Source organism: Apteryx mantelli, chromosome 5, assembly GCF_036417845.1.
Source record: "Apteryx mantelli isolate bAptMan1 chromosome 5, bAptMan1.hap1, whole genome shotgun sequence".
Lineage (NCBI taxonomy): Eukaryota > Metazoa > Chordata > Aves > Apterygiformes > Apterygidae > Apteryx > Apteryx mantelli.
Genome location: NC_089982.1, coordinates 34,968,917 through 34,985,634, shown reverse-complemented (window position 1 = coordinate 34,985,634; position 16,718 = coordinate 34,968,917). Strand labels below are relative to the sequence as shown.

Below are 16,718 nucleotides of genomic sequence, written 5' to 3'. Positions count from 1 at the left end.
TTTCAGCACTGTGTTTAACAAATGTTTGTATTGCAAACTCTGCATGGAGCACTAACGCTGAAATATGAAGCAGGATAATTTTGGTGGAAGTTACAGCTTAAATAAAATCACGCTCCTTTTCTAATCATGTTGTAACCATTTGCCCTAAATTATTCTGGATTATACTCTGTAATGAAAGAGCATTAAAATAGTTCTACTGAATAAAACCCAATACAGAAAATAGGATTTATTTATTTATATATGTGTATGCGTGTGTGTATGTATATACATATCTCTATCTATATATATACACACATGCTAATCACCAAAAAATATGTTCCTCTGCAGAAAAGGTGAGCAAAGAGCACAATCACAATAAGGATAACACCATCAGAACTACAACCAGGTAAGTACAGTCCATTGTTATTTGCAGAGCTGTAGTGCAAATGGCATTGGTTAATGTTGCCTTGTGAACTCAGACGTGTATTTCCTGCAAATGTGACCTGATATTACAATTGTAAGATATTTTCATGCAGTAATGTAACCTATGCCTGAAAAATTACGTCTATGGATCTGATGGTTTGGAGTCCATGAGACAAAAGGCCTTCTTCCCAAAATTACCGTTCTCCACTGATCAAGTATGCATGCTTCATGTTAAGAATTGTTTTTTCTATTTTTTCTGCAAAAAATGAACCTTGAAAGAAACTGCATAGTACATGCAGTGCTTGAGGGAAGAACAGGCTGACAACTGGATTTTAAGACATGGACCACTGTAAGAAGAGGTGTTATGATTCAGTCTTCTGTCAGACTTGGATTTCTTGAATAAAATTTCAGTTGAGTATTTTTATCATCTCAGTGTCTTCCAGAGATGAATTTTAAAAAGTCAGACTGTAAGAGACAATGCTAATGAAATATTTGGTCAAGATTACAGTCACATTAACAAAATAAGTGAAATTGTAGGGGAATTTAAAATGTGGTTCAATTAGAGCACATATAGCACATGCTCTTAAAAAAACATGCACTTTACAGTATTTTGACTGGGGACAAGACCACAAGTTGTTTAAATATAATTGAGCAGCAAAGTGAGGTGTCTCTGTGAGAAAATTCAAAGATCATCTTATGTAACGAGCGGCAGCGAGAGTCGGCAAAGACTTAGGTACCCATGGTGAGGAGTAAACAGGAATTGGGTGCTAAGTCCAAAACTTAAATCTTTGATACCCTCTTCAGCTCTCACCTAGCCCTGGGGGCAAGGGCACATTTATTTCCTACCTGAAGGTTCCCTGGTCAGTGTGAATGGGTTGGAGACTGAGCATGCCAAAGTGAAGAGTTCCTTCAGAGATGGACTAAGACCTCCTGTGCCTCTGCAGCCCCTCTACAGGAGCTCTTGGAGTGTACAGTGCCTGCTAATTAAGATGACTTTGTCTAGACAGAACTTCAAAAACGTTTCAATTGCAGAAAAAAATAACTCTAAAACAGGCTGCTCTTAAATTCCTGGATCCATCCCATTCATTCATGGTAACTGTGATAAATTTGTTTTTAATAAACTGACTAGCTCAGTAAATGTACGATAGAGACCTTTTGATTTTACAAACTGAAAGAGAATTAAATTAAGCTTTTAACTTCTGGCTACTGTAAATGCTTTCCATATTTGCTAGTTTGGAATTTCATGGGATGTGCAGACTGTATAGCCTTCTTGTGACTCCTTACAAAGCATAAACCTGAGAGTCACATGCAGAGATAAATGCACGTCTTGTCCAACTACGCATTCACCATCCAGCATGCATTGTGGGGAGGGAGTGTTGAATACTGTCAGTCAGGTGAAAATAAATTTCAGTGTCTCATGATGTCACTAGCAGGACCACTGTGCAAACCCCCAGAGATTATCTACCGGAGGTAATTCAGACTAGAAAGGCTGAGGACAGTTCAAAGATAACTGTGCCTTCTTCTGGCTGCCAACTTGTGTGAGGGTAGCAGAGCTGGTTGTTGTCAAATTTACGCTGAATTTTACTGAGAAGTCCTGATAACGGCTGCTGCCCACCAGGGTATGAAAAGCTGAGTGCCTGATTCAGTTTTTCCGGGTGCTTTTCTTGTCTTACCTATCAACAGAAGAAGACATGAATGAGAAGAGCCAGAGCTCCCTAATGGGAAGTCAGTCAATCTGCTAAATTCTGCAAGTTCAAACAGATTGACTCAAAAGACTTGGCAAAAAAACAAACCAAACCCCCAAAAAAAAAAAAAAAACAGCTGGAAGTCTTTACTTGATGGTGAGTGTATGACACCTTCTCAAAAATAGAATGTGATGAAGCAGCAAAGGAAGATAGAGGCATTAACGCTGCATTAAGAAAATGTGTAGTTAATTTGGCTAACCAACCTACATCTGGAGTAATGACAGGAAGACATTTGAATTGTGATTGTTACGTGAGGCTTGCTGAAAGCTGCAGAGAACCAAGGTGAAGTCAGTGTGGTCCACCTGTGAGTAATTGGGGAGTGGAGGGATTTAACTGTCATTGGTGAGAATCTTAAATCAGCAAAACCCAGTAAGATAGGGGTATAGAATTACTTTTTGCTCTCTTATTCCATATTAACAGTTTTAACTCTCACCTATCTGTTGCTATTCCTCCTGTGAGTGTTCCTGGACTTTGCAGACATGACTTTGTTCAAGGAGCCAAAACTGGCAAGGATTCCTCGCAGTTCAATGGCTGAGTGCGATGGTAAAGCCTGCCATCTGTGATTTGAAGATGGAAAGTGGAGAAGCAAATGATCTGGAAGTGAGCATGCCAGCATGAGATGCCAGGATGAATTTCTTTCATCTAGGAACCAGAAAATTGTGTAGCCATAAAACTGGAAAGTTACAACCAGAAAGAAAAATCCTAAAACTTAATCCTCTTCAGAAGGCACTTTGCACAGTGATTGAGAACAATTTATTAGTTTCTTACTGTGAAGCGGGAGCTCCTCCCTCCGTATTTTGCATTGGGAATTGGAGTGCATATCTGTTGAAATCAAAAGCAGTAATAGGGTTGACACTGAGGAGATTCACTGCCCTTCTCTAGAAGGGCAGGAAAGAGGTATCTGAGCACGGCTCTGGAATTCAGCAGAGGCTGATGGCAGAGAGGGAAATCCTTGAGACCCCAACACGATGCAGTCTTCAGCAGCAGCCTGCTCATGATATATGGCCTAGCCTGAAATAGATGAGCTCTATATCATCCATTTTGCTCAGAATCAACAGTGAGCAGTGTCGCAGTGACTGAATCTAAGACACAAACAGGCAGGCCAACGTGGAAACCTGAGCAGATTACAAGATTCTGAAGAGTTACAGCAGTAATAAATTTTTTTTGGTGGTGTTTTTTTTTCGGATCATTATTAAACCAGTGAGAGGAATGTTGCAGTAAATGATGCCATATTTTTATACAGTATTAGTCTGTTTTATATTATATTACCCCTGAGTGGGAGTGGGAGTCTTGGAAAAAGTTAAGTTTTGTACATGTGGATTGGAGCTGTTTGCATTAGCCTGATTAATCATTTGTTTTTGTGAGAATTGCACATTGTTCAGCTGTCTGCATACACTGAACTGTTCAGGTTTCAGGCAGCTTCTTGCCTTACCTCCAGCACAATTTAATGTTGACTGCGTGTTTGTGGTTATGTTCAAACTTTTGTAGAAATATCAAAATATCCCATTAAATGTCCCATATGAAACAGCATGAAATGAATAATGCCCCAAAACTAATGGGAGAGTAAGTAACGTGATTACCAAAAGTGTTGTTAGATCAGGTTAACTGCAATTATCGACAAGCTTCACAATGGCAAAAGAGATCTGACTGTGAACACCAGGAAATCAGTGGAGAATGCATTGCTCTCTCTCTGCAGAAAGACTTTAGGAGGGAAAATTTATGTGTGTGTCATTGTTTAGATTGACACCTGGTGTATCTGGACCAGTAAGGTTACTTTGGTTAGTGCTGTTGGCACATGCATGCTGCGTCTGGATTCCCCACTGTGCAACACTTCATAAAACCTGATGCTATGTCCCTTACCCTGTAGAGGTTCCTGGATTTTATTACTGAATAAGTGCAGGCTGCAGAAATGAGCTGGCCTCCTGTCCTACACCTTTAAAGCACCTATTATACACCAGCTTGTTATGGATTCTCAATACAGTAGAGATCAGATTTAAATGTAGTCTTCATTTTACTCAGAAGAAATTCGTACTTTGTATGTAGATCAAATACACTACCTTGGAAAACAGCCTTCCAAGAAAAAACTGTCCTTTTCTGTTTTTTGTTTTGATGTACCTCTTACTGTTGTTTGTACTGTAGACAAGGGAGCCTTGTTTCTGTTATGATTTTTAGTTGAGCACAAAACAGAACAGAAATGCCTGTTCAGTATTGAAACTGACTTTTATTGCCTGTGAATTAAAACCAAAACACCTTATACTTTTCAGATTGCAGTAGAGATGAGTTCAAAATTATTTTTATACTTAATACTCTTTGAGAAGTCACCATTCAGTTAGCTTATATGAATTGTTTCCTGCTTTGAAAAGAGAATTAAGGGAGTTAATTTCATATGTGGAATGTCATGTCAAAGGAGATCCATTAAGCATCTTAACCTAATATTTGCAGTTTTGTTTTGAACATAATTCATCAGATTTTTAAATAGCCTAAAATATGTAATAAAATATTTTCCACCTGTCCACATTGCCCTCCCCAGATATGAAAGTAGAATACAAATTCTTGAAACATTAATTTTCACAATCCATATTGTGATGTGATACTGCCAATTTGAGATGTTGAAATGCTGTAACTAAAAATGTTTTGGGAAGACCTCGGTCTTCATTCTGAGATGCAGTTGTAGCAAAGCATGCCTCTTCACCACACTTTCCCTCACAGTCTGCATATCTTTCAGCATGAATTCTGTAAATTATACAGGCTTTTAACATTATGATATTTGTTATAATATTAAGATATTAGGGTCAAAAGTCATACTTATTTCTTATGTTGACTGCTATTTTGTTTACAAAAAGACATCTTATTTTCCCCATAGCCCTTTCTTTTCTGAGGACACATTTAGACAATCACCATTCACTTCCAACTCAAAAGATCTGCTGCCTAATGAAACAGCTCTTCATGGAAGGACATCTGCACCAGGTCAGATACTTTTTTCTTTCGTTACTTCCAGTTAGTTTAGCTTTTTTTTTTTTCTTTCTTACTGTAAACTGCACTGCCTTACCAATGTTCTTAAGCTGCAGTCTGCTTTGTCAAAAGGAAACAATCTCTCCATCACAATCAGTACTTACTGCTAAGAACAACAAAAAAGGGTTTTTTATAATTGCTGAAGCATTTGTTTTAATATCTTTGTATTACTATTTCTCTTAAATGTACATTGAAACAAAGAGTCTGTAACAGATAAAGCTCAGCAATATTAACAGAGCTTTTTTTGTGTGTGTCACATATTTAAAGGAACTCTACTGATGTCTGATTACTGTCTGCTATTCTTCTGCTATTGGTCATTTCTATCTCTCCATCTCTCGCAATATAGATGATCAGAATGGCTGAGCTGTGCAATACAATTCTCCTGCCCTCAACAGTAGTAATTTAGGAACCTTTTTGAAAAGATTCTTCTTAAAACACACTAAAAGGCTTCAGTATCTGTGGGGACATTCACACTGATCTTCTGAACTAGTTGACAGGTATTATATGTCCAGATGTAGCTTGGATTATATTCTGCAATAAAACAGAAAATACAGGCATATAACAATACCTTTCAAGATGGTAGTGAACACATGCAAAAACTTCATACACGCCTTTACTGCCCTGTTGCAAAGTAACTGTTGTTTGCTAATTCACTGCTATCTGTTCTTAAATTAATAGCTCTTGAGTTCTAAAGGTCAATAATTACACTGCCAGCAATAGTGGGGGTTATTCACCTTTTCTTAGCAATCAATAAAGTTTTAGGCATGTTACTGCTAATTTTCAGCTACAGACTGTCATTTAATTTACAGCTTAACAGACCCTTCATTTTTTTAATGCTTGAATAGTCATTTGACAGCTTGTGAAGTGGCAGATGAGGTTAAGAGCTAAATGTTGTCTAGGGGTAAATATGCATGGCAGGAAAGAAGAAAATTCATAGCTAATGACAGAGGTCTTCAAGCTAGCCTCTACCATGCTTTCTCAGGGAAGTAGCAGGTTTTGTAAGCCAGGACTAAGAGAACCAGATCATGTGTGGTACATTTAAGTATTAAAATGTAAGCCAGGTTATCACTTCAGTCCTTTTGACCTTGGCGTAACATGGAATATTCATATGCCCAGATGAAAGACAAGAACTCATGGATTCCTCAGGCAGTGCTCAATACCTCCGAGGACATGGCCTCTAGCAGCAATTCTCATGCATCCTACCGAGATGAATGTGTAAGATTTCTAATTCTCCATGAGACTTCATTTTAAATGAGGCCACTGAAACCGCATACTGTTCCTGGTAACGTTTAATCTTTTGTGTAAAAGATGTAAAATATTTAATTGGTTAGGATAGCCTGGAGTGTTAGAAGGGCTACTTAGGAACTGGATTTTGCATGTTTGTGCTGTCCCATATTCTACCTTATGGAATGTAGGTATTACCTGGATAGGTCTGTGTATTGTGTACTGTGCATACTGTGTATGCTTATTGCTCTGTGATTTTAAGACTACCATACATAAGAGCAATATGTATGGTGAAAATCAAAACTGCCAGTTTCTGCTTCATTTTTATTTTTGGAACAACCATATAGTTCACATCATTCAAAAGATTTTGATTTTTCTCAGCTTCATAGTACGTTCTTGGACCTGAAGTGCAACTTCACAGGAGCATCAGGGATGTGATTTAAATTTTTAATCAATTACACGTTATATTTATTTAAAAGAACAGTAGAATAGAATAGAATACTCACAGGTATGTTTCCTGCTAGTTTCAGCCTTGCAAGAAGTATTAATCTAGGTAGCGGTGTGGATAGGTCAGATAAACCTTTATCCCTGCAGGGAGTAGGGTAAAGGAATGGTGACAAATGACTGTACAGGCCAACAGGATGTAAAGAATATGTTATGGAAATGTGTATGTGGTATCCCACAGGTAAATGGGATGCCTTCACTTGAGATTTATTTTGGGTTATTCCATCCCTGAAACAGGATAGGAAGAAGTAGAAATCAACAACTTGCAAAGTGATGGGAAATTCACGGTCCAATGTCATCTTCAGGTCAGAAGATTAACTGCTAATGGCCAGGAGTGTTCAGTAAGCAGCACCCAGCCCATATCTGAAAATGCCCCTCTGTGTCACTGTCACAGCCAGTGGTGGCTGCTGAACAAACGTGGGGTCTGAGCTGCTGCTCTGCACTGGCTCTCTGGGACCAGGCATGGCTCAGTTGGGCAGAGTGGTATGAGGGAGCTTTCGCTGCTACTTCATCTGGGTGGCCATGGTGGAACCCCATGTATATACTGCTTCTTTCCGAGGAAGCGCCAGCATGGGCAGTTGTCTCCCGAGACTTCTGCCAGCTTTCTGTCTGCAGACTTCTTGGCACCCTAGCTGGAGGGGAATTGGGAAAAGTGACAGGACCATAGGACAGTAAAATATCTCATGTGTCAAGTTCAATCCTTTTCTATAATAGGTAACTATGTTATGTAATCTCATTCATTAATTTATTAAGGTCCATCTTAAATCTATCCTTACTACTTGTATGAGGACTCTGTTTCAGAAGCTCGCCCTTTTGAAGGGCTGGGACCACTCCCTTATTTTAAGCCTGAATTTATTCATAGCAAGGTTTACTTTTGTTCTTTTACCGATGGTGTCCTTCAGCTTTGATAATTCTTCTCCTTTGTGATATTCATGATCTGATGTGCTGTCTTATATCCCCTTAACCCTGTCTTCATTTTGGCAAGATAAACCAGCCAAACTCTTTTAGTATGATATGATAGGCTCTCCATTTCCTTATCAACATCATAGCCTTTCTCTGCCTCTGTTTAGGGAAATTAATTTCTGTGAGTACTCAGAACTATATGTGCTATCTAGAGAGGGTATTACCAATGATTTGTTCAGAAATCTCCCATATGTGTAATAGCAATGCCTCTCCTGGTTCACCACAGTCTTTGAAAGCACAACACACTAATGACTCGCAATTCATCCACTAATCAACCAGTAACACGTTTTTTCTTCTCCTTTTCAATTTCAGCTGATGATTCTGCAGTACACAACAAAAATTCTTGTTACTATTTCCTAGATATTCAATCATGTAATTTGTATTGTTTCACTTGTTACTTTAGCTCTCAAGATTATTTCTTTGATACTCTGAACTTTCTGTATATCGATGATACTTCTTTCATTAATGCAATGCTGTCTTTTTGTGTTGAAGCTGTTAGAGAGAACTTTTAAGTATGATTGGTTCAAAGTTCAGTCCTTGAGGCTTCGTTTACTAACAGCCCTTCAGCCTAGTGGTTCTCTTCTCAGTGCAAACCACTTGTCTTCTCTTGCTAGCCAATTTATAAGTTACAAGATCAGAAATTAAAGAGGAAGAGCACTCTTTGTAGGGCACTAAGTATGTAAGGTCCCCAAGGAATATGAAACAGGAAAGACCTGTTAAAATATATGTGAGAGCAATGCACTGATCAAGGCATTTACAGGAGAAAAAATGAAATAAATAATGACATAGCAATGAATTTGGCCTGAAATTAAGGTAAAGTAATACTAATCAGCAGCAGTATCACAAGCAGGAGAAGCGATTATCATGCAGCAGCTTTTAAGTCTGGTAACCTAGGAAATGAAATTGAAATCTCCAACAGCTGTCAGAGCAGGACTCAGCAGGCCAGCAAAAGTGACGGTAACTCCCTCGTAATCTGTGGTGAATTCTTAATATTCTGAGGAGGGGAAATAGTAATTTTTTATAGTAGGTAGTTCAAAAATATTGGATAGATTAGGGAAACTACTCCCCTACCTTTTTAAAAACATTTTGTACATTAATAAACATGCAAAGTTAATTGTGGTTATATAGACATTTCTGGGTTACAATTGCTTTCCAAATAAGCTCATTTTTGCCCAGAAAATAAAGTAAAATAGTATTGATGTCCACATGTTTTGAGAATGAAAAAAACTTTACTCATAGGAATTATTGATCATGTCAATAAAACACAGTTTTCACAGAAATTACCACAGCATCAAAGTCATATCCATGCATTTTAAGAAAACAACTTTTTTTTTCTGTATTGCATTGATTCATTAGGATAGTTTTCATTTTGTGCGTGGTGATTCATTGGGACCTTTCTGAGAATCTAATTTTTATTTCACATTAATAGTAAGTCAACCACTCTTAATTGGAAATGAGAAGAGTAAAATCAGAGATGAAACTTCATTCTTACATTATTCCGTGATATTATATCTTGATTTTTAAATTGACCATGAAACAATTCAGTAGTTTCAGCTTTTTCCTTTAAGAATAGAAAAATGACCATTTTTGTTTTGCCTAGTGAAAGACAAAAAGGGAGAAGAAATGAAAATTTTCAGTTCAAACAGTTGCTGGAGAAGGGCATTTTTTTATCCTGTCTTATAAGACTGTTTTCTTTTGACAGAATAGAGTTTAGCTGTATGCCAGACTATACAATTCAGTCCAGATCTCTAGATAAACTAAAAACTTGATGTTGTGCTGGCTTTCCTGACCCTTAGCCAATCTTTAATGTGTTTTAATAGTTCTGTGGAGAACTATCTCACTGACTCATTCTGTAAATCATACCTGCCTTCTTGAAATTCAGATGAGTGGTTTTCACTATTTCTGTTCAGTCAGTTCACTAATATTGGTGAAGACTCCAACCACAGTTTTTGGGCTTATATTTTCTCCAAGCGTATTTGTCTGTAGTATAATAATATTTCATTACTTTCTCCCCTATTAAGCAAGTACCTTGCATTTTCCGTCATTGACATTGACGGAGTGTCAAATTTCGAAACAATCTCAGTTATTTTGACTCATCTACAGAGGAAAATTCTAGCAATTTTTCAAAACATTCTTCTTTTTGTGGAAAATTTAATACTTACTGCAAAACTGTAATGTTGATTGTAGTAAATGAATTTCAAATGGCTAAAACAGACTTTTGGAATTGGAGGATGTAGTTTGTTGGGACTTGTAATCCATGAATATCCCTGACTCTGAATTCTGTCCATTGGTGCCACAGCTATATTTTCCCATGGTGTTTATTTAAATGAAATAAATCCAAAAAACATTTTATTCTGTCCCCAAGTTCCTTTTTGGAAGATGCATCAGAGCCTCTTTGTAGCTAAAGGACTATTCATTAGATGTACATGTTTTTCCTGATTACTGTTCATACTGGCACCCTTCTTGTCCATCTCTTCTCTAAAGCAGTAGTTCCACAGTAACTTTGTTATATTAAAAGGAGCAAATCTGCTCATTCCCCGACCATATATTTGCATGCTCTCCAACATAGCGGTACTAACACTTGTGTGGCCACACTGTAGGCCGGATCAGGGGAACTAATGAACTAATCTCTTTTCTAAAAGTTGGTGGGAATGTTGGGATGAGAGCAGGGTGAAGGCAAGGACCTATCTTTCAGCCATGTGAAATTTCAGCATTTATGTGAGATTGATATGGCTGTGACCACACTTATCTTGTTACATTCTTCTGTGACTGTCATTGAAAAACATCTTATGGTTTAGTGTTTTAACTTGAATGTCATGAATAATGAAGCTGTTCATGTTGCATTGGTACCATGTTCTTTAAAAGCAAGTACTTCACTTTGCATGTTTCTTCCTTTCTAATCCCTTTTTAAAGACACCTTAAGGTTAATACATCTCTTGATTCTGTAGTTTGCACATGTATTGTAAAGCATCTAGAAAGTAGCTAGCAAAAGCTCTTTTGGTCTGACCCCCAGACATGCTTATTTATATATAGTATTTCTGGCCGTATCCCCACTGTGATTCCGACCTCCTGTGCTCTCCAGCAAACTGAGCTCCTGCAACAATCCACCATGGCTAGCTCTGAATTCTGGGTCATCGTTAGGTTAGTTAAGAAAGTAAGGATTTTAATAAATTGAATATGAAGTTAGAGTATGTCTGGCTATAGTTTCCATTTCTCCACATATTGCCAGCAACTGCTTTCCTCCTTAGTCTCTTTCAGCCTGCTGCCAGACTGTCTATTTCTAACTTACCTTATATTGTCCCTGAGAGCAACTGTAACTGCATTGTAGAAACGAAGGGAAACCCTGAGATTTTGATTTCTATGTAGGGGACTGTTGGCACTTCTGTAACCCTGGAAAATGTGCTGGTCCTTAGGGAATTGTGAAACGTGCAAGCCCTAAGGATTTCTGCTGAAGTGATCAACAATGAAATGTTGACATTTAAATTGCCATTGTATAGCTTCCCGGTTAGCTTCCCATGGAGTTAATTAGAACAATTCACACCTTCCTACGGTTGTTGTTTGCTTACATCTGCCAAAAAGCCTAAAACTTCGCATTATGGGTAATCCTCTGTTCACTTTATGAAGACTTTCTTTACAGTCCTAAATGCTAGAATTTTTAAAGAAAAACTGGAGGTTAAGAGCACAATTACAAGCAATTAGTTTTCTAATGCTTTTGCAACAGCAGAAGATGTGAACCCAAGTTGCTGTTATTTTTCACAGAATCACAGAATCGCTGAGGTTGACAGGGACCTCTGGAGATTGTCTAGTCCAACCTCCCTGCTCAGAGCAGAGGCTGCGAGAGCAGGCTGCACTGGGCCGTGTCCAGTTGGGTTTTGAGCATCTCCAAGGATGGAGACTCTACAGCCTCTCTGGGCAACCTGTTCTAGTGTTTGACCACCCTCAGAGTAAAAAAAACCAACAAAAAATCCGACCTTTTTTCTTATGTTTAAATGGAATCTCCTGTATTGCGGTTTGTGCCTGTTGCCTCTTGTCCTGTCTGTAAGTACCAGTGAAGAAGAGACTGGCTTCTTCTTTACTCCCCTAACCCCCACCACCCTCCCAGCAGACATTTATGCACATTGATAAGATGAGTCTTCTCTTCTCCAGGCTGAACAGTCCCAGCTCTCTTAGCCTCTCGTATGGCAGATGCTCCAGTCCCTTCATCATTTTCATGGCCCTTTGCTGGACTTCAGACTCTTTTGAAAGTCTAAAAGAAGTATTTCAAGATCCTGACAGCAGTTTCTGTCTCTGTGCTGGATCAGCAATTTTTATTGCCAATATAGTTGCAAGGGGAGTGCACTTGTGCATGAATTGAGTTACATAGTGCGTTTTCCCCTACTTTGCCCCATTATTGGTGCTTATGGTCATTTCATTGGTTTTCAGTTTTGGTCTGAGTTAAGAGCTGTGCCCGCCCAGGGCATTAGATAGATAACCCCTTCAGTTGCTTGATGATGAGAGTGCCTGAGCCCTCTTGGCTTCTCTGGCCAACTGCAAAAGTGTAGAGTGCCACTTAATTCACCATGCAGGGCATGGTCCATCAGGCATTTGGTCCTGTTGTTCATTTCTGCCTCTGGCTTTTTGTGAAATGTGCTAGCTGAAAGTGGTGTTGGGGGTAGGTACTACACTGCTTTCATCGCTGCCTGCAGAACATGATGTTAGGTACTCGCTAAACCTTACAAAGTCTGGTTCTGTTGGTCCTCAAAAGCAAGCTATTAATTTTATTCCTCTTCCTGTACTGCTCTTGGGTGTAGCTAGAGGTTCAGCCAGGTACTTTTTTTTAATTTGTTTTCAAATCTATGCAGGTACGTGAGGAAAAATTCTGGAAGGATCACTTTGACATATCCAGCTCATGTGACAGCCTCATAGGTGGTGGGAAATTACTCGTGACAGAGTGGCAGATCGATTTGAGTAACTGATTCTAGTTCCTGATCTCCAGTATACGTTTTACTTTGATTCTTCACACATAAAGGATTTATTTTGGGTTACACATTATCTGATGTGTGCTCTCTGTCTTTGCATCCTTAAGGAGGCTAAGGATTATCAGCCATCACAGTTGCTCTCTGAAGTCTGATAGCAAGAGACAGATAACTCATTACAACTTGTAGAAGGTGGCTCTAGGAAAGCAAGATAGTTGGACTGCTGTAGAACTGGTCTGTGCTTGATGTAGTTCTCCAAAGAGAGACAGATTTGACAGGATTTGTTCAACACAATTCAGTGCTGAACTATGTTGCAGTGGTTCTAGCTCTAGCACACTTTATCTATTGCATCCTGTCTTCAGATTGCCACAATCATCTGTCTGAGTGCAGCCTTTGTGTGCAGTGCACCCAGCTGCCTTGACAACCAGCTTCTGCTACAGTCACTGAGCAGAGAGTTGCAGATTCCTGGTGCGTTTAATGGGATCGTAACCAACCTGGCTGCAAATGATTACTGCACTTCATTTCCATTGCAACTTTTTTTGAGCCTGCTGACAAACAGGTTTGCATTTAGTCCATGTGTATTGCTGGTCTGTGATATGGTAATAGCGACTATCTCCTGAGCAGCCACCACAGTCTTCATAACTACCAAGGTCTCAGCAGACGAAACCTTTCAAAACAGAAAGTATTACTGTGCAGGACAGACCATTTCAAATCATCAAATCACCACTTTCTCAGACATGCACGGTGCCTTCTTTGGCTAAAATAGGACAAGTGAAGTGTGTAGCATGCACAATTTGTGTACATGCTTTGGTTTTTCTCAACCATCATTATTTATTGGCCATTCCAGCAGAAAATAAGGGGAACGTGATCAGATCCTTCTGAGGGATACAGGAAACTCCTGGTGAACTGGCCAGTCCCCTCTCAAAAAAGCACATGCTAAAGAGCAGGACTCTGCATGAATTCTTAAGAGCGCACAGTGGTGGCTACTTTTCCCTGTGAGGTCACCGCACTAATTATTTTGGAAATAGTTTACAGGACCTTCAAGATGAAAGATGTAAATTAAAATAGAAAAACAGAAAGAATTACGTTCAGGTCCATGTCCAGTGGCTGACTTTTATCTGAAACTTTGTGATCCTTGTTTTATTATGGGCTGTCTTCACATAGGGCAACTTTTTCACTCTTATACTGCACAGTATTCTCATACAGGCAAAAATACTTATTTTCATTTCATTTCATTTCCCTTTTATGTTTACTCCTGCTAAAGCGAGATCATTCTCATGGTAAAGAACACAAGAACAAGGTCATTCCACTCAGAATAAACAAGAAAAAACACCACCTGGTTCCATTCAGAATAAATTCTTACTACACCCCAGTCATTAAGCCCAGCAAACCAGAGGCTGTTAAGAAATATCACCAACATCAACTCCAAGGCAACACAGCCAAAGGTAACTGTTTCATCCCACATGAAGAATAAAACTTAGCACTCGCTTTTTTATTCTTTCAAATTTTGGCACCTCTTACCCATTTTGGGTGTTGTTTCTGAATCTCTAACAGTTATTCCGCAGCAAATGACTTTTTAAAAAAATGAAAAGAATTGTAGCTATCAATACTTTTAAATACATAACCCAAGCGGATGTCAAATTTGTGAAGTGCTTTCTGAGCAGCTACGCTAATCCAAAGCGCAGTATGAGTTTATGTGGGAGCTGACCTACCTTGTCCTCTGCTGGGAAGAGAACCCAGCACAGCACAAGGCTGTCCAGAAAGTTCTTGGCACCTGTGTTTTGATGCAGGAAATGGAAGGCAACTTGGCTAAGAATGGCCGTGAAGTGATAGAACATGATTTTTAGGAAAGGAGGAAGAGAAAACACCAAAATAGAGGCATTGGGCTTCAGGAAGGACAACTGTAACAAACTTGGAGATTTGTAGAGAAAGAAGTGTAAAGATAGTTATTGGCAGGTCCTTAAAGAAACTCAACTGCTTAAGTTCAGTGAAGCTTTTGGTACTGCCTCCCACAACATGCTCACAGTAAGCAGGGGAACCTTGAGGAGGTGAAACTGTAAATAGGTGGGAGAGTGTAGCTGTCAAACTACAGGGACCAGGTCAGGCTCTGCAAGGGTCTGTGCTCACTCTTATATTATTCAGCCTTTTCTTTAATGTTGTGAGTGATGGAATAGAAAGCGTGCTTATTAAATGCCCTGGTGACACCATGCTTGGAGGTGCCGCAAGCACTTCAGAGGACAGAATTAGATTTCAGTCTTGTCTTGGTGAATTGAAGAAACCATCTGGAAAACAGTACTCAATTCAGTGAGGACAAAATTCAGTACTTGGGGGAGTGATGAGTGCTACAGAAAAAGGGGAGGGATGAGTGCCCAGGCAGTGTGACTTAAGGGAAGGATCTGCATTAGTCTGGGTCAGAGACTGTACGTGGAGCTGACAATATTCATGTTGCAAAAAGGGCAGACATCCGGCTGAGATGCCAGGAATGGTGTCTGTAAGGCACATATGGTAATTTGTCTGCTCTGCAGCTGGAGCCTGAATCCGATTTTGGGCTCTGTAATCCAAGAACAATGTGGAGGACCGCGGTGGTCAGAGGTTTAGAAAACATAAGCTGTGAGTAAAGGCTGAAGGAATTGTGTTTATTTAGTCTGGAGAGGAAAAGAGGGGAGACATGATAATGGTATTCAAGTATGTAAAAGTGACAGCTATGAAAGAAAAAGAATAAATCTATGTTCATGTGAGCAGAGCAAGGAATAGCGTGTTTAAATAACAGCAGAGGAGATTTAAGTTCAACACCAAGTAAGCTGTGGGGTAGTTATGTGCTGGGACAACTGTCAGGGGAGGCTGTGGAATCTCTGTCACTGGAGGATTTTTTAAAAATAGGTTAGACAAGCACTTGTCAGGACTGACAGGAACGTTTGGTGCGTGGTGGTGTGCCTTTGGGCAAGGAAAAGACAAGATGGCCTCCTGAGGTCCCTTCCAGCTCTAATTCTGTGGTATAAATTCAGCAGCAAAGCTGAAATGATGAGTAAATAACCTTTTGAAAGAGGTTTGGTAGACAAGGCTTTTGGTTTATAAATCCTCATGCTATGTTTTAGACCATGCATTTTATTCAAACCCATATATAGTCTCATATCCTCTTTTGTCTTTGTTAATATCAGAATATTTTGTAAAAGTGAACATCAGCATTGAGTCATACAGTTTCCTGAATATGAAACTTATCCAAATACAGGCTCAACATGAAATAGAAAGGTTTTTAAATTACTTTTCTGGCTTTGCAATAGGAATTGGAACACATCATTTCTGACATTTCTTTTTAGAGTTACCTTGGGACTCTCCAGTCCTCACCTATCTTCTATCTTGTACAAGGTTGTCTTCTACAGTATTTGTCTGCCTAAAAGTAAATTAAATACAGAATTCATCAGGCCACTGGGACAACTGAAAGGAAAAAGACAATTGTTTAAACATAATCTAAGCAAAGTGGAGAAGTCATTTTTCTTCTAGAGCATGAGTTCAATCATCATAAAAATTTGCCTTAGTTATTCCTGGGGGTTTCAGTCAACTCCCTTTGGGGCGGTCGTCAAGCTGATTACCCTGGTGCCCTGCAAATGCAGCCTGGGCAGAAGGCAGGCGGCAGAGTAGGGCAGGAGGAGGAAGAGGCTGGTCTGCAGACGGATGTGTGTATTTGAGAGCAAGCAAGCACACGGAAAGGGAGGTATCTCTTCAAAGAGCGAGTTTTGGGTTTCACAGAGACTGCAGACTCTCATGCTCTTCGCTTGGGGAATCCAGAATAAAAGCACAAGGAACATTTTCTTGTGCAGCAGCAACTACTCCCTGGGAAGGGTGGTACCTCTCCTGGGGCAGCTTGCTGAAATCTGGAAAGGTGGCTCTTGCTGAACGTTCGCAGTTACTTTTA

General features: G+C 39.4%; 1 protein-coding gene across 1 annotated transcript in view; it reads left to right on the top strand.

Moving 5' to 3' along the window:
• ZNF827 (zinc finger protein 827) overlaps positions 1-16,718 on the top strand; it is a 105,157-nt gene that overhangs the window by 67,645 nt on the left and 20,794 nt on the right. Inside the window, exons 7-8 of the mRNA XM_013951834.2 lie at positions 328-385; positions 5,011-5,114. Coding sequence (XP_013807288.2) covers positions 328-385; positions 5,011-5,114 — 162 coding nt within the window. The remainder of the gene's footprint in view (positions 1-327; positions 386-5,010; positions 5,115-16,718) is intronic.